The sequence below is a fragment of the Drosophila arizonae genome, chromosome 2 (assembly GCF_054131065.1).
Source record: "Drosophila arizonae isolate 15081-1271.41 chromosome 2, UAZ_ARI_1.0, whole genome shotgun sequence".
NCBI classification, from domain to species: domain Eukaryota; kingdom Metazoa; phylum Arthropoda; class Insecta; order Diptera; family Drosophilidae; genus Drosophila; species Drosophila arizonae.
The window spans coordinates 7,637,924-7,659,783 of NC_142922.1; the positions used below are offsets into that span (position 1 = coordinate 7,637,924).

The following is a 21,860-nucleotide window of genomic DNA, read 5'->3' on the forward strand; positions in this document are numbered from 1 at the left end:
ATGCGTATATTTCCTAAGTTGAATACAAACCCATTTTGCCATTCGAACGCAAATTTCCGAGCAAAATAAACAATACACAAATGCTTAATTTTTTATTTTAAGTGTCTTATTACTTATAATTAGTATCTAAGTTGCGTTCTAAATCATCAACTTTCAGGAATAGCAATAATGATAACAATTTTGTGTTGCACTCTGCATCGGTCGTTCCATCTGGCCTTATAAGAGGTCCAGTCATCCATTTATATCATATATCCAGCACAAGTGACTGCCAGTCACTTTCACCATGGCACCCGCCAATGATTTCTGGGTTCCGAGACTGTTTGAAATCCAATAAATATTCATTGGAGCAGTTTTCTTCTTTCTCTTTTTATATAACGATCTCGAGGATCAGCAGATACTAAGGGTCAGCAAATACTAAGGGCTAAGTAAGGAGTGCACATTGAAAGTGATATAGTATTGAGCTCCACTGTAAAACAAGATTCTTCATTTTCGTTAGATTCTTTCCAAATTGCTTAATGCTTATTAATAGTTTTTCTTGACTGTCCGCTTTTTAGCAGGTTTATGTCCACAATAAGCCCTACGCTGCATGTCTTTCATGCGGTACAAGTCCCTTAGCTCAGAGAACACATGTGTCAGATGTGTCGTGCACTCTTGAGGGTCAATCACTTTCACACAAAAGTCCTCGGAGGCACCTGGCGTAGCATTGGGGCATTCAACTTCATTTTTGGCAGCTTTGAAAATGCCAGCACAGAGCTGACGTATGCGACAGTGGACACAAAATTGGCCACCCTTGCACTCGCACTGTTTGTTGCATTCCCCCTCATCGTTCCTCTCTCTCTCCCTTTCCGCTTTTTGGCAAGGATCCTCGCATATTTCGGAGTCAGTCTTCGGCTCTCCCAAAATCTCTTTTATTATTTGCTCCGATGTGAGTTTCTTCTCCCTATGCCGTTCCTCAATGACCGGCATAGCCTTGGCACCGCATCTGGGACAGTCGGCCAGCCTGGGAAGCCACGACATGTTGGTCAGGCAGATGGGACAAAAGCGAGGTGGTTTAATAAATGGCTTATTTATGTCACTGATTTCCGCTGGTATCAGAGTCGGATCGCAAAAGTCCGGACTGTAGCCTTCACGTGCTGGTATATAGGAGAAACATGGACCACGTAAATCACTTGGTATTGTACTATCCTGATGATATTGATTGATGGGACTGGAAGTACCGCCCAGATCCTTTCCGTCTGGTCCCCAGCAGAACGACGTTACAGTCTTTGGCCGACCAAAGCGACAGGTAAGGGAGTCAATCATCTTCTCACATTCCTTTGTCATTTGCTGCAAATAGACAAAACATCAGGGGCGCTAAAAAAAACTAATCGACGATTTAAACCATTTCCACCCACTCTCACCTTTAACTGACAACAGGCGTTGCTACCAATGGGCTTACTTGTGGTAGTTGCTGCAGTTACTCTTTGGGCCTTGGTAGCTGAGCCTCTGTAGCGTCCCAGATCTAGATTAAGCCTTTCATCGCCCTCATCTGGCTCCAAGACTTCCTGACAAGGTTCACAAACGTCTGGACATTCCTGAGGGTCGCTCAAAACAAACAGGATGTCCTGCTTATTAATCGCTTTTTCCACATTGCGCACGCACGGAACCTTCTGCTCCCTGTAAAAGATATGATGCATATAGGAGCCACACTTTTACACTTTGCACATAGGTCTACTAACTCCATTTCCACTTCATCGCATTTGATGATGATGCGACATAGGACTTCTGCCTTGCCAACATACACGCCTTCCCTCTCAATGGTGCAGGTGTCTATATACATCAGATCAGACATTCCCGCTTCTATCATGTCTATGGTCTCTTGAGGCATATTTAGTTGACCGGTACCGATGACCTTACTCCTATACGAGACAGCCATCGTAATTCCATTGTCCTCAAGGTTTTTGCGCAGCTTTGCCGATGGTACTGCGATATCCACTCCCGCACCAGTTTTGAAGTCGGTCACATTTATGCAGTCGGCTGGCAATTTCATTTTTGTGCCACCGAACTTGGCCGCAATTTGCACAGTACTGAAATCTTCAATATCGGGACTCTCCAAGTTTGTAACGATGAGGTCGACCACAAAGTTAAGGGTATCCATTTTGTTTGCTTATGTTTTAGAAAGATATTCTGATGCTGATATTATTTTATGAAGGCAGGGACAGTTTTGACGGATGTTTAGTAGCCGGGAATCTAAATGCGTCTAATTAAAAATTTTTGAAAAATGTTTTTGTTTATTTTTTATTTTTTATAAAAATAGTATTACATTATCTAAGAATTTTTGAAAATTGGATTTTGGACGTTACAAACATAAAGCAAACATGTGTAACTTAAAATGCTACTGTGATGAAGTTAATAGTTTCGAATAGAATTCCCCATGAATTTATCGACTCGGCTCGCTGACCCGTTAAAATTCTCTAATCATGCCCATCTACTTTGTGAAGTAAATAAATTCTCGTATTGAAGATGCATTTAGCAACACAAAATAAAAACACTTTTGAATTCTCTTAATAGTAAGATAAAATTTATAAACTTTATATTCAAATTATTAATTTGTTTATATATATATATATATATATATATATATATATATATATATATATATATATATATATATATATATATCTTAACATGTTCACATTCACCTAGTTCGATGTCCTACTTAAATTTGATTAGTAATGGGCATACTTTATCTGGCATCCCAGTATAAATATCTTCCTGATTATTTTAACAATAGTAGGGACAAGGATTGCAATATTGGACGCATGGAGTGTAGCACTGATTAGCGCATGGATAGTAGCATTGATTGATGCACGGATCGATACCCTTACCCAGCTTGGCTAAGCTGTCAAAAGGTGGTGCGCAAACCTGGTTGAGAGCCTTTCGTTTGCGCTGCTCATCGGTCAACCCATCTGCCCCAACAACCGGACCCGTCTTGACCTTAGACTTGACTTCTGGTTTCGGCTCATTCGGATTCCACGGGGTGGGAATAGAGCCATCTTTCATTAAGTACTTCATCAGGTCAATACCCTTCTTCCGTCGAGCAATTTCATTCTTAACTGCATCTTTTTCGGCTTGGATAGCTCGTTTAACAGCTTCAACGTGGCGCTTAGGCATTCGTACAGGGATGAACGGAGTTGGCTCTGGTTTCTTTTTACCACCTGGAAAATCTTTTCCGCCTCTGCCTCCCCCAATACCCCCAGGTCCACCAATGCCTCCAGGACCACCACGCCCACCTCCTAGTGCACCGCTACGTGCGCCCCCACGCATAGGCCCACCTTGGCCGGAGCCCCATATTCCAGGGAGCTTAGGTCTGCCCCCGGGCGAACCTGATGCACCGTGCGGTCCACCGCCTTCGTGTCCAAACAGTCCATCCTCAAATATAGCCTCCCCGGGCTTACCAAAGGCTGTTCCAGTGTACCGATCGCCCGCAGCGCAGTCGTAGACACGCCAATAGGGATCGAGCTCGGTTGGATACAGTGGTGGAACCTTTTTATCTTTTTCATCTGTTTGGGTACTCAATGTAAAGGTACGTGGCTTAATCGCTAGCTGGGGCTTGCCGACAGCCAAGGGGGGTGTCACATCGAAATTAAACTCCATCTCACTCTCACTGGTGTCCGTGAGGATCAAGTGATCTATGCAGCTTTCCATTCTTCGTAGCTTACACTCTTTCTGCAGTGCGCGTGCGAGATGTTTCTTATCCACTGCGTCCCGGCAGACGCACATCATAACGGACTTGTGGCACACGCATTTAGGAAAGCCTCTTTGCTTCAGCTTCTTCTTGATCTCCCTGAGAGCGACAGCGAGATCGCTCTTGACTATCTTGAACACAATGGGTTTCATCTCCACGTGCGGGCTATTCACCGCACGTAGAGTTATATAAATTGCGCCATTCTTCTTGCGCATATTGAGAATCGAGTGCTGTATGTTCCTCTCGTCCTCTTCCGCTTCCTGACAGGTGTTAAATGCATTATTTTCCGCTGAGCATAAGAAAAATCTCATTACGGCTCCGGCATAGCGGCAAATAGCTCCCGGACGCCAGCCGTATTTGCGTGCCTTTTTGGTCGACGGCCACGCCCAGCCATGACGTCTGGATACATTGAGCTCTTGCCTTAAGCAAGTCTTGTGCCCAATTTTCGGCCCATGCAGGCGATGCATAAAGGTTGGACTTCCGGTCACCTTCACGATGGCACCCGTCGATGACTTTTGGGTCAGCACATGTGAGCTGTTCTGGGATAGTTTGAGCTGCAATAGATTCTGCGCGCATTGCCTCTTTAAAAGAGCAGCCTTATTCTCGTCTCTTTTTTTATAAAGATCTCGAAGCTCGACAAATACTCGTTCCAAGTAAGGGCTGCACGACAGCTGATTGGGCTCGACTATAACACAAAAGTCCTCGTTTTCGTTTGGCTCCACTTTGGGACACCCCTTCCCGGGGCCAGGCGGGGGACCCAGAATGTCTGCACACATACAGCGGATGCGACAATGGGTGCAATACTGGCCTCCCTTGCAGGTACAGGTTGTCGTACACAACTTCTCTTTCTCGTCACTGGCTGGCTCCGCACAGGGATCTTCGCAAAAGTCGTCGGCTAGTTTTTTGGGTTTTCTCAGACACTGATTAATGATTTCATCGGCAGTCAGAGGTTTCTCTGGAATAAGGTCAAGCTTGGGCATTGCCTTCGTGTCGCACTTGGGACAGGGCGAGTATTTGGGCAGAGAGGACATTGGGGTGAGGCACACGGGGCAGTAGCGAATGGGCTTTATGCCCATCACTTCAATGTCGCCAAGCGGAACACTTATTGTGCGATCGACATACTTTTGCCTGAACGGCGTCTGTTGGCCACTCCAGTCTGTGAATATGAGCTCGTTTTTGGGCAATTGCTTTACTTTCTTCATAACGGAGTCAATTGCAAGACCGCATTGATCTGTCATAGCCTTCAGCACGGAGGTCGCTTCCAGCTTATAGTTCTCCGCAGGCGGCAAAGTTGCCCGCTGATTGTCGCCGCGATAGCGATTCAGATCCATTCGGAGTCGTTCATCGCCCTCCACAGTCTCTATCTGCTCTGCACACGGCTCACATACCGAATCGCAGGGGTCATTCCTGCCAATTACAAACAAAATGTCTGCCTCCTTTATGGCCTTTCCTAGGTTGGCACAGCTCTTCTTACAGGGTCTAAGTGAACCAGTAGAATGTCAGTCGAATGCTTTGGATAAATTACGGGTTGCCTTACTCTGTTGTTTCTACAAGGGTCTCACACTTGATGATTAGACTGCAAAACACTTCCAAAGTGCCAGCCACTGCATCGCGCTTAACTAGAGTGCACGAATCCTGATGAAATAGGTCGCTCATGCCGTCCTGAATGCGATCGATGAAGGATTGGGGAAACTTGAATGTTGCAGTTCCCACAGTCATTCCACTGTAACGCACAGTCATTGGCATTCCTTGCGTCTCGAGACCTTGGCGGAGGATCTCGGGATCACATGTGATTGCTGACTGACGTCCTGCCTTAAAATTAGCTACGTTTATACGGCTGGGCGTTATGGACATGGGAATATTATTAAACTTTAGATTAACAATTAGTTTTGATGGATCATCGACTTTATCCTTGGTGAGCTGCAACCGAGTTACAATAATGTCGAAAAGGAAGGTCGGTACCTTCGACTGATGTTCCGACATATTTAATTTACTATTAAAATAAAAACTACAAAGAATCTAAGAAAATAAAAATAAAATTATAAGTTAAGATTTGGCACTCCGAAACCCGTTAAAAACTCTACAATAATGAATTAGAAATTTATCATGACTGAAAATGCTGTTCGGTTCGATTTCTACAAACTTCAAACGGAAATATATTTCAATTTTTAAGGCGGGTGAATTATTAATGCAAGTTGCAATACGAAATTGAAACGGAAAAAACTGATATTACGTATATTAAATGCATTTTTGTCTTTTATTGAAATTCTCATTAAATAGATTCGGCCTAAAGACTTTGCCTATTACAATATTTGCCTAGTTGTGTGTGGAATGCACTTAAAACCAACTCCACAGACCCAAACAAAGCATTCCGAACTAAGCCACAAACCTGCTTTAGCGCCACACATTTATCGCTTCGGCTGCCTTTGATTTGCCTGTAAGCCGCTTAGCACGCAATGTGCCGCCACCACGCGCTCCACTCGCACCACTCGCACCACATATATTTTTGTTGCTCTCGTGTTCGAAGTGTGTGATATTATTTCACCTCATGCACTTATCTAAATTAAGTTCAATTTTAATTAAATTTTGCGCATTAATTTGGCGTTCAGCTTGCGTCTGCGCTCTGTTCATGAGCGAGTGAACGATGGACTTTTTCAATGATAATACATTTACCGTTAACCTTTTGGGGAATAATGCTTGATTGTTTTTGTATGACTGCATTCTGGGGGCCGGTGCATTTATCTCCGAAGACAAGTGCTTAATATACTCTAAAATTTATTGTTTAATTTTTGGTGATAAATAAAAATACAAAAAAAAAATGTTTTTTATTTATATTGATTTATTCAAAAACATCAATTGCCATCATGGAATAGATGTCTTCTCGCTTGACATCGCCTATAATAAATTATTTATCATTATAAATTATTCACTGAGCTATTAAAATTGTAAGTTAAAAAAAAGCGATTCAAATCTATTTATATAAATTAAGATACATATATTTGCACAAAATACGATATATTACAATGATTTGGTGTTTAGACCCCCACCGAGTTGGGACCTCGTGCGAGACTTTTGCACTTTGTGGTCCCTTTGACGGTAGAGATAATTGAGCTCCATTAATACATTTCTCAGTTGTGGACGATTATTGATGGACGACATGTCGTCTTCATCTGTTTTGGATGGACTTATCTGGTCTGTTGATGAGATTAGCTCCGCGCACATTTTGCGAACGCGACAGTGGGAGCACATTTTGTGTCTCTTGCACTGGCAACGGTCGCGGTGTCTAGTCGTCTTATGCTCTTCCTTCTCTGGAGGTTCACAGACCTCCTTAGCAGACTCTTCTTCTGTCGTGGCAGACAGCTTCTTCATGGCGGCTTCTTCAGGCTCCTCGACATAGGACTTTATGATTTGGTCAGCTGTGGGCAATCCCTCCGGATCGATCTCGACCAGTGGCACAGGCTTCGTCCAGCATCGAGGACAGTGAGCGTATTTGGGCATCCAGGACACAGAGTTACAGCAAATGGGACAGAACCGTATTGGCTTCATATCCGCCTCATCCGCATCAGTAACGGAAGCTGGCATAAGGCAATCCGTGAGTTCGGAATTGTTAATATACTGTAGATCCTCGTCATCTGCGTCTTGACAACTTATATCTGGCGTCGACGAAGATAATTCTGTGATTTTCTCAAGAACCGAGTCGATGATTTGTGCGTACTCCGTGGCCATGGCCCTAAGCAGATTACACGCTTCTGTTCCGCTTGAATCCTCCGATGACTGGCTCATACGTTGATTAATGCTGCGATATCGGCTGAGATCTAGCCCCAGTTGTATGTCGTTTTCTTGCTCCTCCGGCTCCGTCAAATATGATTTGTCTGCTATTGCGTCGGTATCTGGATTACGCATTAATATCATGATGTCCTTCTTGGCAATGTTCCCGCAGGCGTCTTTGCATGGTCTAGGGAGGTCAATATGGCATCAGTACTGGAATACCTATCGATAATTGCGAAATATGTCCTCTTACCCTACGAAATCATCTTGACTCTCGCACTTGATGGTCAGCAAACACATCACATCGATAGAGCCCACAAGGCTGTGGTGTCCAAAGAGGTTGCAGGTGCCTGCATAGGTCAAATAGTCCATATCATAGTCAATCTGGTTAATAAAACTTTCGAGGAAGGGGACGCATCCTTTCCCTAGAACCACACCGTTGTATCGCACGATTATGGTCAGACCATTCGCTTCCAGATAGTCACGTAATACTGCTGGATCTGTTTGGCAATTAATGCCTTTCGTTACATCGAACTGGTCCACGTTTATGCGGCTCGATGTGACTTTAAGCTGATTCTTATTAAAGTCCACATTCACCAATAGATTTTGTGGCTCATCGATTTCATGCTTACTCAGCTCTAGGCGCGTTACAATAATGTTAAATAAAAAACTTGCTTTAGCCATTATCGTTGAAAAACCTGAAATTTTCTATAAAATAATTGCAACTTAATAATTTTCTGTTCGTCGAGCAAATATTTAAATGGTTATATATAAAATTTTGTGAGTGAAACTTATGTGATGATATAAATCGAACTGAAATTATGTAAACCTAACTAGTCATGACACTAGGTTCAAAGGTTGCTTCATTAAGTGTGAGTCTTATACAGCTGCTTCTACAATATCGCCTCGATATAGCCAATTATTAAACACGGGCGCACTTGAGCCAAAATTGCCCGCGAGAATTGGCAAGCCATGGCCGTCAAATTGGGTTAGGTGTCATTGTTTAAGGGTATTGCTCATTAAGGCGGCAGCTACTTAACAGGACGATGCACTTGGCGGCTGCGTAAATCCCGCGAGGACAGCCACAGCAACAACAAGCCAAACGTCTGGCCAATTTCTGCCTTTGATTTACTCATAAGCGCCTTAGCACGCAATGCGTTGCGAATCACACCTTCAATGTTAAGAGCTTCAGAGACTCTCAGCAAGCGACAATAGGCCGCAGGTGCTTATCTAAATTAAAATCATATTAATTAACTTTTCGCCTAACTATGGCTTCTAGACTACAGACATTAAAGTCAAACTATAAACTTTCACTCTTATTTACTCATGCCTATTCGAGGAAAACAAAAATTTTAATGACTAAATGAATATAAATCTCAATCTTAAGACTTAATTTAGCGTCTTTAAGGATTACTAGGTAGAAAATAATTCAAAATAAATGATTCATGATTTACAGAAATTGCTATATAGCTTTAATGCTTGGGAACTGATATGATATGACAATGCGAAGAAATTAAAGAAGTTACCGATGACAACCAATGAGAGTAGTAAAAAGTGTTATAAAAATTATTTATATAATCTAGCTCCGGAGTTACGCAATTGATAATTGAGTAACAAATGAACTTCATTGCGGTTAAAACTTAAATAGTTATCAATAATTTTAAATATAACAGTGTATTTACACACACAACCACTTCATTTCATAGCTTTAAAAGCTACATATATATAAAATATTGCACTTTAGCTTTAGCTATGAAATGAATGAACAAATTTAAGTAAATTAAAAAAAAAAAAGAATTAATTTTTCATAGTCATAACACAAGAATAATTGCGTCATATTGTTTCAATATATGATTGTTGAAATTGAATAAATCACACAATGGAATAATAAATTTGTAAATTATTTAAGCTCTCGTTTCTATAAAGCGCTGCCGAGAAAAGACTTGATAGCTTCCAACAAAGACTTATAATCGTTGACTACCTCTGCATTATAGGAAATGGAAAATTTACTTTGGGCATGTTATTGAAAATCTTCAACAAATCGTTTTGTTCTCCCATAACACTGAAATCAAGTGGTTGGAATAGTTTTTAAATAACAGTATACATATGTATGTATCTACTTTGTATTTGTTTACACTATAAGTTCAAGCAGCAGGAATATTTGTTTATATATACACCTACATATATGCATATATTATATGTACATATATGTAAGATACACACACCTGCACTCTAATCAGTTCACACTCCACTTCTCGTTCAATAAAGTTCTGTGCGAATGGCGAAGTGCAAGTCTGTGGCTGCAGCCGTGGTTTCGGCAAGCCACAAGCAGATTCTGTTGCTGGTAAACAAATGAGCAATGCCATTAAATGCGTTTGAAATATGCTGGCAAATCATTTACAGCAGCCACAGAGGAGCAGGTCTGACTGCCTCACTGCCTCACTGCCTGCCTGCCTGCCTGCCTGCCTGGTTGCTTGCTGGTTTTCCAATAAATCTGAAAATGCTGAAACTGACATGGCTTAAGGCTGCCAGCTAAATGAAAATCGGTGGAAAGTTCAATAGAGTTTGGGTTAGGGCTTTGCTATCCTGCAGGCAACGTGGCGCACAGCTATAAATACGTTCCGCCTTTAACCTTTTAGACGATTCAGAATAGAAATATATACTGAGTCTATATACATACATACGTGAACTATATACATATATACTGTATGCATGTAGCCATGTATGTGTGTATTTGTTCTGCTTTTTATTGCTTTTTCGAATTTGCAGCATTTTTGGAATTAGCACGTTTTATTTCTATCAATGCTTAACGATCGCAAAAACTTTTTTGTTTGTCCAATTTGATGAAAATAACTAAAAAGTTTTTTTGTGTTTTTTTTTTCTTCTTCTTCTTTCTTTTCTTTTAACGCTATTTGCTAGTATAGATTCATAAAAAGTTTCTCTTTTCTTAATTTTATATCTTTTTTTAAGAGCTAATATCTAATATCTTTAGGGAATTTCTTAAATAAAACTAGATTATTTAGTTTACATATGATATAAAAAGTCCCTCTGCACACAGCACTAAGTGGCATATATCAGCCGCAGGTTTGCATCGCGATTGGTCGTTTGCCGTTTGGCAGTGAATTTTATTTGGGGGCTGCCCCCAGATATGCAAACTTTTCGGGTATCATTTGCTGACTGGTTTTACCCTATGGAAAAATGGGAATGCTGGGTATGATGAAGAATAAAAACAAAAAAACTGACTCGCAATTTCGTTTAATTCAAGAGCCGAGTTAATTTTTTAAATAATATCTAACAGCTAATATTCGCATAAATTTATTTATTTTACATCAATTGTAAGGCCTAACTCGTAGATAATTATTATTATTATGTACTCAGCATGATTCTCAATATGGTACAGGATATTTACCAGTCGAGTGGCGTTGTCTAGACCATTTTTTGTACTTTATTTCTTTTAGCTTATGCGAATCATGTTTTTCATTAAAATTTTTTACTCACTTTAATGTGTTGAACTCTCGCATTGCCTTGAGGTTATTTGTACGTTTTATTTGAATCCTGCTGCTGCCGTTGCAGCAGTTGGTCTGAAAGCTAAATAAAAGCACATACACGATTAGCCTTGGAAATTGGATATATGCAGACAAATATGTTAAGCAGATGTGAGCCAGCCGATGAGTGTACAGTAGAGCCTTTGTGTGGAAAATGTAACCAAACTCAAATATTTTCAAATATTCAAAAGAGTTTAATAAATTCATGCCGAATTGTATAATCTGTTAACCCGAAAAGGGTATTATCCCTATAATTATAAAGCAAGCGAAATATTATTATTATTATTCTTATTTTTTTTTAATCTCAAAAATACTTATTTAAAATGTGAATGTATAGCTCGTTTTTTGAAATGAAAGTAATCCCCTGTAAAAAAAAAAAAAAAAAAAAAAAATAGCACACACTGTGCGATGGCGCATAAAACGAAGTAAGTTCATCTATTTTTTATTTTTTATTTTTATCTGCTTTAGCCAGATGCCCTCAAAGGCATAAATGTATATTGTGTGTTTGCATGAAGACTCGGTCCATTATGGTTGAAAAGAATCTCCTTTTGGCTTTTGTTGCATTCCTTTTTTCATTCCTTTTTAGCATTCGTGCCGTATTCAGATGGCAGACATTGTGCCAAGGTAAACAAATTTAGGAATAGAATATTTAATAAAATTTAAACATGACTAGATGCAGAGTGGGTTACATCTTGACAAAAGTACCTACCTACATTGCAAAAAATATTAATAATAACAACAATGCCAACAAGGCTCCTCTTCATAAAACCTCTCAAAAGATACTTGTTGTAGGCTCGTGTTCAATCCTTACTTCATATTGAAAACCCTATAACATATTTTAATAAACTCATATCGCATGCTGTGCAGTTAACAATGGATGTATATCCATGGACATTTAGGATAAGCATAGAAAACAGATTAGAAATGCTTTGAGCTTTTCATTTCTACAAAAGAGACAAAGAGAGAGGAAGAGAGAGAGAGAAAGAGAGAGAGAGCGAGAGAGAGAGAAACTGCTATACCATTTAGATAGGCTTTGACCTCTAAAGCTATATGGAATTACAAATTTCATTTAAATTTAAAGAGCAATATAAATTAACAATTATTATATTACACATGCTTCCATACTTATTATAACACGTACTTACCGAAAACAGTCTGATTACGAACCAAGTCCCTCCACATAAATAAACAATGATGAGTTTTCTTATTAATATATTCAGTATTTATTTAAGTAATGCTCAGTAGGTTTTTAACTTAACAATAACTTTGAAATGTACAATTGATAATCATCAATAATTGAATTCATTAAGCGAAGAGAACAGCTGCGGCCTTTGCCAATGGGGTGATCCAAGTTCTTAAATAAATATGGATTATCATCTCTATATAGACATTCACACATAGAACTAATTCCTAGCTCTATTCGAGTATTTTGCAGGGAGTTCTATTTGCTTTATATTTTGTTGTTTTCGCTTTCGCTTTTGTTTTTGGTTTATCTATCCAATAATACTATATATGTTCTCTTATATTTGCATACAATGATTGAACGCACACACTTACATCAATGCTATTATTATTAGACAGTAACATTTAACAATAATTTCTGGCTACATCGAAACATAATATACACATATCATTAGTTATATACGTATATATTGATAATCCATGTGGGGCTTTGACTATACTTTTGCAATCATCGATAAGTGTTTAGCTATCAATATTTCTAGTCCTCCTCAAGGTATATTTATACTATTAAATGCTTTTAGCATAGTTTTTACCTAAGATTAGCCTGTGCATTGGTTTAAGCAATAAAATTCATTTCTGTTGTCAGTTTCCATTAATTCATATAGTAAGTAGTATATAGTTGTTGTTGCTTAGCCATATATATATTATATATACTGTTTTATAAGTTATACTTAGTAGTTAGTTGTAGGGTTCCTTAATAAATTCGAAAGTGGGAATCAGAAGGTACAAAAGAGCTTTGTCATACACATTCATGGGTCTAGTTTTATACATAGATGCATACAGTTATTCCGAGAGAAACACACACATATTGATATTATTTATGTTTATATATGTAAGTAATAGTCTCTATTTGCGTATATCTATATACTGTCATCTCAGCTTTAGTCAATAACATATCGTATAACATAAAGTATTCTCGTAAATTTGGTTTAATTTTTTTTTAACTTCGAATTATACATTTATTTATAATTATTTTTATTAGCTATTTGTTCTTTGGTTATCTAGCCAATTTCTGGTTAAGTCCTCTTCGAGTAGTTATTTACATTTAGCTATTTGGTTACAAGTAATGCAGTTGGCTTAAGTTGCTAAGGTTTCGGGAAGTGGCTTCCGTAAACTTATCTGAGTATGTATGCGTATTGGGGGTCTGTTTGTGGGCTAAAGATATGTGGCCAATGCTATCAAAGTAGCAGGATACTCTTCGCAATCAAGAGTCTTCTGATATGTCTCACAATGTCTGCGTGGCATTCCTTCAGACAGCACACCCAGTGCATTGTGTGTAAGTATGTGTAAGTGTGTGTATGTGCGTGTGTGTGTGTCTGTCTGTGTGTGGGCTGACAAACGTGTGCCGACACTATGCCGCATTGTCATTTCCGCATCGGGCATTCGTATTGACATTTGCACTAATGGCACAGACGCTTGGCTTGTGCATTTGCCGTAACCCAGAAAAAGAGAAGTCTACCCGGAGTCATGCGGTTCGTTATTTTATATTTTATAAAAGCAACATGGCAATATCTATTCGTCAGCCCGTGGCTTGCCTGTCACGGGCTGTGTGCACTAGCCGGGAACGAAGCGAATGCTCCGCAAAGTGGAGCTCAGCTATGGGGAATATCCTTTAATACTTGGCGCTTCGCTCGCATTGGGGGCAACACTAAAATAAATATAACATATAAAACTGTATATACTCTCTGGAATATGTCAACTTCGGTGCCAATTGTGCGCCCATTAAACTATTGCGCTACAGATGCGATGCTGGCTCAGCAGCGCTGCAGCGCTGCAGCGCCCCTCCTCTCCTCAGCTGCTCAGGTTGATATGAAATTCGACATCTTGACAATTTTCAACAGTTTTGACATTTCGACAAATTTCGCAATTTCAAGTTATCTCCCGATGCAGGCAACTGGATGCAAAAAACGTGCCAATCGATGAATGTCTTTGTGCTTTATTGGGGGTCAAGCGGACCTTTGACAGCTCAAGCTTTTGCTCGTAAACATTTTAATAGTCTGGCACTTAAGTCGAAAGAAATGCTGAAATTGCATTAACCAGTGCAACCAGAGAGCTGGAGGCTTACCATTCTTGTACTACAGATATTATTTGCCCCAGTTTAGTCGAAGAAGAAGTTTAAGAAGAGCTGTCCATTCCGGTTTTTTCATTTCAATTTTGCTGTATGCAAACGACTTGGTCGAAAATGCCCCGAAGTCGCTTGAAAAGAAACTCCTTTCACATACTTTCAACGGAAAGCAATTAAGAACCAATCCGGTACAAAGGCTACACTGTCTGCAACTAGTAGCAAATGCTTTTCCTTTTTTTAAGTGTACACACAAACAGCTGATTGTTGCGGTTTTAAGTATGTAAATATTTAGCAAACGGAAAAAATAGACAAACAACCAAATAAAAATACAAGAGTATTGGGAAAGGACCACGCCGGCATTAATTTATGCACGAAAAGTGGACGCAAACGTGTTGAAACTTGCTGGGCGATGCCAAAATGGGCGGGGCCGAGAGGGAGCCGGGCCCGAAATCTCGCAGAGCATTGTTTGCGCTGCTCCGCTTTCAGTTTTTTCCTGCGCCAATTGCAGCTGAAACTCAAACAAAAACAACAGCGCCAAAAAAATGGGGTGTATATATTAAACAAACAAAAGCAAGGAAAAAGAAAATAGAGGCGAAAATTGCCGGCGTGGTGAGGCCTAGTGAAGCCTGGTGAGGCGCAGTGAGCAAACATTTCAGAATTGTTTTTCGCCTTTCTTTGCATGCCGTCGTTAAATGAAAATTCGTGCGAAATATTTAAGCCAAATCTATGTCAGCAGCTCCAGCCAAGCCATAACATTGCCAGCCAGCATACAAATTCACAGCAAAGCTCGTCAACTTTGACCCTCGAATTTCAGCTCAGCAATGCAACTTGATCTATTGCACTCAATTTGGCACTTCACACTAAAGTTTTTATTCATTAGGAGGATGCTTAAATTTCAAATGGCAAATTGCGACTAGTTCTCACAGTTTTCTCTATTTACTTAAAGTCGCGGGACTGAAGTAGTTAATTTTCATTCAAAAGACAAGTATGATAGCATTATCATATTTATTTTCGATTTAACGCTTGATTATTTCTTTAAGATCTGCTACTTCCTCAAGAAAGCTATATACCTCTCTGGCATTTGCTTATCTGATATTTCAGTCCTCTTGGCATAGAGTCATTTCTCTAATCAGCGGCTGAGTTGACACGAAAGTTTCAAACTACAAATTATTCCAAAGATGTTGTGTTTTATAAACAGGCAGCGAGTCACATTTAATAAGCGAGCATTAATGCTCAAAGGGAGAAATAATTTGTATTTACTTGACGTATAATTGATTGCAATTCGCTCCCAACTGCAATCAGTATGCCAAGGATAGCAGCTCTATCCTGTTTTAACTTAGGGCGGCACTTAATTGAATGTTGGGATGCAATTTATTTAATTTCCAAGTGGAAAACTCTGGTTGCGAAACTGCAAGTGAAAGAGGAGAACGAAAAAGAGGGAGATAAAGAGAAAGAGAGAGAGAGAGAGAGTAGGAAAACTTTTTAATGATGCTTATCGATTGGTTTATTGGTCAGCAAATCCAAATCAAAGTTTTGTTAAGTCCGCATCTTCAAATTGGATAATTGAAGTTTTGGCAAATGTTCTCGCATTGTAATTTGCGGACAATTAATTTGTCATAGTAAGTCGTTAAATTGTCTTGGCCTCGGCTGTGTCAATTAATTAAGGATTCGGAAAATTCAAATTGCAAATCAAAGTAACTGAATAATGCTTAAATTCCGAGTCAAGCCACATTCATAGTCTGGCAATTAAACTTCTCTCTGGCTAATGGCCAGTGTATTGAGTAAATCAACTTTAAGTAAATGCCACATTTTGGCTAAGGTCAAGCGAAGCCTCTCCATGCTGCTGTTAGCCCACATGATTAATGATTGCTGCCGCAGAAGCAACAGGAAAGAAATGGAACGCCAAAACATTTAGACAACAGTTTCATGATTTATATCAAACAAATGGTTCACATTTACACGCACAGGCAAGGGGAGGGGGAGGGGGCGTTGCCTTTGCTGAGCTGACCAGCAGCTAGCAAGTAGGCGTGCTACACTTGGGGGCGTGACAATTCGCAGAACTCGCCGTAGGCGATGCCCTAGCCTCTGTCAGAAGAGCACTAAGAGACATTTTTAAGAGAAATCCTGCTGCCTAATAGGCAATTAGCCGAAATAATAAAAGTACACTGCGAGCCGTTTACATTTCGATGAGGCTTCAGTGGGAATGCAGCGCAGCGTAAAAGGCGCTAAGGGAGCCCGTGCCTGAGCTGGAGCTTGCCAGCGCGTATAAATTACAATTAAGTGTAATTAATCATCCGCCGATGGCCGGCCGAGCCGAGGCTGGGGCTGCTGTCCTGCTACAGTTCAGTCAACGTCTATTTCTTGGCCCGCAGGCGTCTGTAATTTATTAGCCGGGGCCACGGTCAAGACATCAACATCAACAGCGTTGTCGACATCGTTGCACAAGACGCAACATGCGGTCCAGCCGCACCTTGCCCACTTGTGGGACGCGCGGGTTGGCGCTCGATTGGTCAATCACACGGCCACTTAGCAAGCTAGCAAAACAACAACAACAACAACAACAACTAGGCCAACACCATCTCTAAGTGACGGAACAGTGCCGGTGACTTACAAACGCTTTTAATAGCCGGCCAAATGGCCAACTTTGCCTCGGGGCACACGCTCTTCTGCGCTAGTTGGTCCTGGCAAAAGCAAATCAATGAATGGATATTCATTCAGAATGACGCATAGCCAAAGGGTTGCACGGACTCTGAGGAACAATGGCAGTGCCCACACAGTGGACTAACAGCACCACCACCACCACCACCAGCACCAGGAGAGCAGCAGCAGCAGGAGCCGGCTTGGGAGCGGAAGCGGCAGAGCGACTCCATCGGCAGCTCGTTCGGCTGGAAAACTTATTGCGCCAGAAGTAATTCTATAAAGAAAGCTCAGTAGCTGTCTATCCCTCCTGCTCACTCTCTCTCACTCCCTCTCTCTCTATCTCTCTCTCTCTCTTTGTCACGTGATATCTTTCCAGCCTTGTCTAACCGAGCGGCTCGTTTAGTTTTCTTGTTGATGAAAATGATTTGCTTTTGGCTGCTGCGGTTGCTGCTGCTGCTGCAAACGCCATGTTATTTTGGTGGCAAATACAAAATCGAAATATAGAATACGTGGAATACGTTAGGTGCATATACATATATAAATATATCAAAATATATATAAACTGGGCGATCGATATTCTCGAGCACTTGGGCTATTTACAGCTCGGCCAGCGAGCCAGCCCTATGGCAAGAAACTCGACTTGGGGCAGTAGATTGACAAAAATATTCGATTTCCAGCATCGAATTTTTGGCTACTGTATTGTGTTGGTTTGGGTTAGGATTTTGTTCAGGGGTAGGGTATGGGTTTGGGATTGGGCTTGGGTTCGGTTGCTTTCGACTGTATCGAATTTTATATTTTGTAAAAATAAATTTAATTTGATTAGTTGGGTTCATTCGCACGACTCAAGCGCACACACGGGCCACAACCCCGTTGACCGGCTGGTCGAAATTGATTTTTCTTCAACGGTTTAATTTGACAACATAATTTAATAATAAACTTTGGCACTTTTAGCCATTACAAAGTCTGGAAAATCGGCACGCAAGCGGAACTGCGAAGCCAGCATGAAGTTGAGCTGGGGCCCGTTGAAGCCTGAAATGCAAGCCATAATGCCAGCATTGTTGGCCCACAGCTAGCCTAGCCGTAAGAGCTCCCGCCCCGTTACCCTCGTCCAGCTGCCTGTCAGAGCCATGCCCGTATCCACGGGCGCTCCTTGGCGTTAGACTGTGGCTACAACTGTGCCTGCGGCTCAGTGGCCGCACTCGCATTTTTATGGCATTTGTTGGCTGGAATTCGAATATTACGCTGCCAGCAGAAATGATTATTTTAAATAGTTTACTCCCATCGCAGTCAGCTGAAAGGTTATTCGAGCTGTTTTATTTTGCGGCTGTCGCAGCTGACGATTATTATTGTTTAATTTAGGAGCAACAACAGCAGCTGCGGTTGCCACCAATAAAAATATTTATCAATTAATGCAACACTAATGTGAGCTGAGCATAAACACCATTTGGCCGACTAATTTATGGGAATCTGTCAAATCTAATTTATGCTCAAATTGTCACGCGCACAGCAATAAATGCAAATTATTGTATACATATATTTATATATATGTATATATACGTTGCGAAATTATTTGCTAATTACGAATTAAGCGGGCTCAATTAGAATTAATATATTGATGTCGATTTAAATTGACAAGTCATCGTTATTATTATTGAGGATTATAATGCGTTAAATATTATTTGTTTCATTATCTGATATACGATATACAGCTAATAATGCTTTTTTAATGTTTAATTTTCAACAGGCTTAAAGCATTTAACAGTCGAGCAATTGACTATAGATTATGAATTAAATTAGGTATTTTATGCTTAAAGGTGTAAACAGTGGTTAATTATAATTTCTTATTTTTGTTATTTCAGCAAAATGTTTAAAGAAATAGATGTTAAAGAAATATGTGCTGGCAAAAGATTTGATTTGGATATGAAGCTGCTTATAACAATTTTATAAGTAGCTCCATTAAATTATGGAAAAATTTTTTTTTTTAAATATTTGGAAAGCACATGACTTATATACTCTTCATGTCTCTATTAGAAGCTGTTACATTTAAGAGAAGCAAATAAGTATATTTATATATAAGTTTATGATAATCACCGTGCTACAAATGAAGTTTTTATTGAATCATGAGTCCTGACACAAATTGATTTTTCTTATATACAAAATTTTATTTAGGAAAATTTACACGCTTCAGCAAACTAACTGATTTATGAATATATAAAATCCAAACACACAACTATATAGTATTTTTTATTAGTGCATAACTTAAAATGTAAGTGAATGAGGAAGACTGCACAAAATATGCTTAACAAGAATTTTTTCACCAACAAGCGAAAGCAACCAGAGGCGCAAGTCAGCAACAAACTACACAATTAAGGCCAGCATATACCCTGTAAAGCTATGAATATTGACAGTAACTAAGATCCATTTAATTTAAATTTTAAAAGTACAGCAAATCGAAGTGGAATAAGAACTATATATAGGTCTTTATTTTCTTTTTTAATATCTTTAACATGAAATACTCATTAGCATAAATTGCATAAGTATATGTGTCTCTGAATAACATTTGTCGCTCTTGTACAGGGTAAAAAATGTACGCTGCGCAACAACTTTAGCCTCGGTGGGAGGGTGCGAGGGGGCAACGATGACGCGGTAATTTAATTTGGGTTTAAAATTGCAAACTATATGTCGTTGGCTGTCCGGGCACGGCTTACGCAGACATATATGTATGTTTATTTGTATGTATGTGTATGTATATGAGTATCGGCTGATAACGTGAAATGGAATGGCGAAAGAAGGAGGATTCTCAGGATGCTGCTGTCCAACTCTTTGCCGTGCTCTGCTGTGCTTGTCGCTTGTCGCTTGTCACGGCCTTTTTAATTAAAATGCATGTCAGGCAACTGTGTCTGCTGCTTGTACTTGTGCAGATCGATTGAGTGCAGCTTAAGTTAAGTAAGCCGTCACACATCCACTGGGAGTGCAGGGAGTGCTGTTATCCACATGAAAGATTAATTAATCAATGTTATTTTGTGCACGAGCAACAATTAAAAGGCCAAGAACTATACGCAAACTTGACTCGCCTTACAATACACAATTTACAATTTGCAAGTTGCAATACGAACTTGATTTCAGGCCGCCCATCAACCGTCAGCCGGCTGAAGCGAAACAAAAACTTTCCATCAGGAGTCAAGTTCGAAATTGAATTTGTTTTTCAATTAAATTGCCATAATTGAAATGGCGGAAGACAAACAGAAAACGGCACTAGGAAAAGATTCGTGAATCGAGAATCTGGCATCGAGAGCTCATTCGAAATGTGCATTATGAAAATGTGCAGCAGCAGTGAAAACTTTTGGCTCTAGGCGGATGTTCTGAGCATTTTCATTTTTAGATAATGGCAGAAGCAGGGTGTGGCCCGTCGGCCAGGTGGTTGAATCTGACTAAGCCGCCGCCAGCGACTCCCCAAGGTGGGCTGGGGCGAGCTGTCAAAACTTTCTGCATTGTTATTGTTGCAGCTCGAGAAACTTTTGGCGTCGCAACTTTGCCACTGCAACAAATGGTAAAATACAAAATGAAATAAAACCAAAAAAAAAAGACGCAACGAGCGAAAGTTTATGCGGCAAACGAAAAGTTGGTGTAACAGCTTTAAGCGCTTTAAGTTTTGCCAAATGCCAAAGATTGCGCATACGCAGTGTTGCCCTTGCCAAAAGTCAAAGTAGCTGCACTGCCAGGTCAATGGAGCAGCTGCCCTTTAACGTTAACCCCCACAATATCTGCCGGCCGCAAGGTCAAGGCATAGGTCGGCCAACGGTACACTGTACACCGCGCTTATCTAGCTCGGCCATGTATGCAAAATTTGCGACATCCATCAAACGCTTAGCCGAAATCCTGGCGCATAAGCAAAAATTGTGATTAAAAGTGTGTTTTTATGAAGCATTGAGTCGTGACCCGGGGCAATAAATGGAGCGCGGTGCCTCCATGTATAAATTAGCACGACCCACAACTCTGGCAATAAAACGCTTTCGGGCGACGTATACGTAGCGTATACGTAATGCAAGCCACGCTCCACTCTGCTGTTCGGCCTCAAAGAGAAAAGTAGGCAACCGAATGACACGCGCCAACGGAATTTGTAGAAAGTCGTAAAACGAAATAAACACTTTAAGGCGCAAAGTCATAAAAGCACCGAAATAAATTCAGAGCCCAGGGGCTAGGAGGTGTTGCGAGTGTTATGAGTGGTGCGGGAATGTGAGCTGGGTGTGCGCTCCACTAAAGTTTCAACTACAGTTCCGGGCGACATTTTGTGTTAGTTATTGGGCACACTGTTCACAACTGTTGCTGGCGGGGAAGGGGCGCTGGTTGGGCAGCAGCTGCAAGTTTCTCAGCTCAGTTGGTTACGCTCTGCAAATGAAATGTCAATCTGTGAATCTGGCAGCCACTAAAAAAAGAAGAGGAACTTGCTAGCTCACAAAAAAACCCATCCAAATGTAACTGGAATTTAGCACTCGCAGATCGCACATCAGGCATTTATCCAGCCATCAATCAATCAGTGCGTTTGGCCCGCCTGATGGCCAATGCTGCTCGTCTCCTTGGCAATCGTCATGCAATTTATGCAAAACGCTGACATTTATCGCCGAGCATTTTGAGTCGCCCGCACTCGGCTTATTTGACTTTTAGCTTTGCCCAAATAGCACGAAGAGCGACGTCAAGTGTAAATGTACGTAAATTGTATACAAACATTTAAAGGGTCTCAAAGGCTTTAGCAACTGCATATATATACATAAGGGATATGTCAAAGGACTGCCGCTCCTGCTGCTGTTGCTGCTGCTGCCTTGTTGACTTTGGGTAGGCTGTATTTAAGGCCAGATTTTGAGTCAGTTTTAAG

At 40.5% G+C, this 21,860-nt stretch overlaps 3 protein-coding genes across 3 annotated transcripts; all 3 read right to left on the bottom strand.

Moving 5' to 3' along the window:
• Positions 1–79: 79 nt before the first annotated feature.
• LOC108621880 (uncharacterized) lies at positions 80–2,388 on the bottom strand. Its single transcript, XM_018019463.2, has 3 exons — positions 1,719–2,388; positions 1,401–1,656; positions 80–1,326 (listed from the first exon to the last, which is right to left on the bottom strand). The coding sequence occupies exons 1-3, from the start codon at positions 2,135–2,137 to the stop codon at positions 523–525; spliced, it is 1,479 nt and encodes a 492-aa protein (XP_017874952.1). The 5' UTR covers positions 2,138–2,388; the 3' UTR covers positions 80–522.
• Positions 2,389–2,642: 254 nt separating this feature from the next.
• On the bottom strand, positions 2,643–5,846 carry LOC108609293 (uncharacterized). Its single transcript, XM_018001051.2, has 2 exons — positions 5,265–5,846; positions 2,643–5,206 (listed from the first exon to the last, which is right to left on the bottom strand). The coding sequence occupies exons 1-2, from the start codon at positions 5,708–5,710 to the stop codon at positions 2,764–2,766; spliced, it is 2,889 nt and encodes a 962-aa protein (XP_017856540.1). The 5' UTR covers positions 5,711–5,846; the 3' UTR covers positions 2,643–2,763.
• An 851-nt stretch (positions 5,847–6,697) lies between these two features.
• LOC108609532 (uncharacterized) lies at positions 6,698–8,342 on the bottom strand. Its single transcript, XM_018001257.2, has 2 exons — positions 7,749–8,342; positions 6,698–7,682 (listed from the first exon to the last, which is right to left on the bottom strand). Exons 1-2 carry the CDS (start codon positions 8,177–8,179, stop codon positions 6,746–6,748), a joined length of 1,368 nt encoding a protein of 455 aa, XP_017856746.1. The 5' UTR covers positions 8,180–8,342; the 3' UTR covers positions 6,698–6,745.
• Between the last annotated feature and the right edge of the window lie 13,518 nt (positions 8,343–21,860).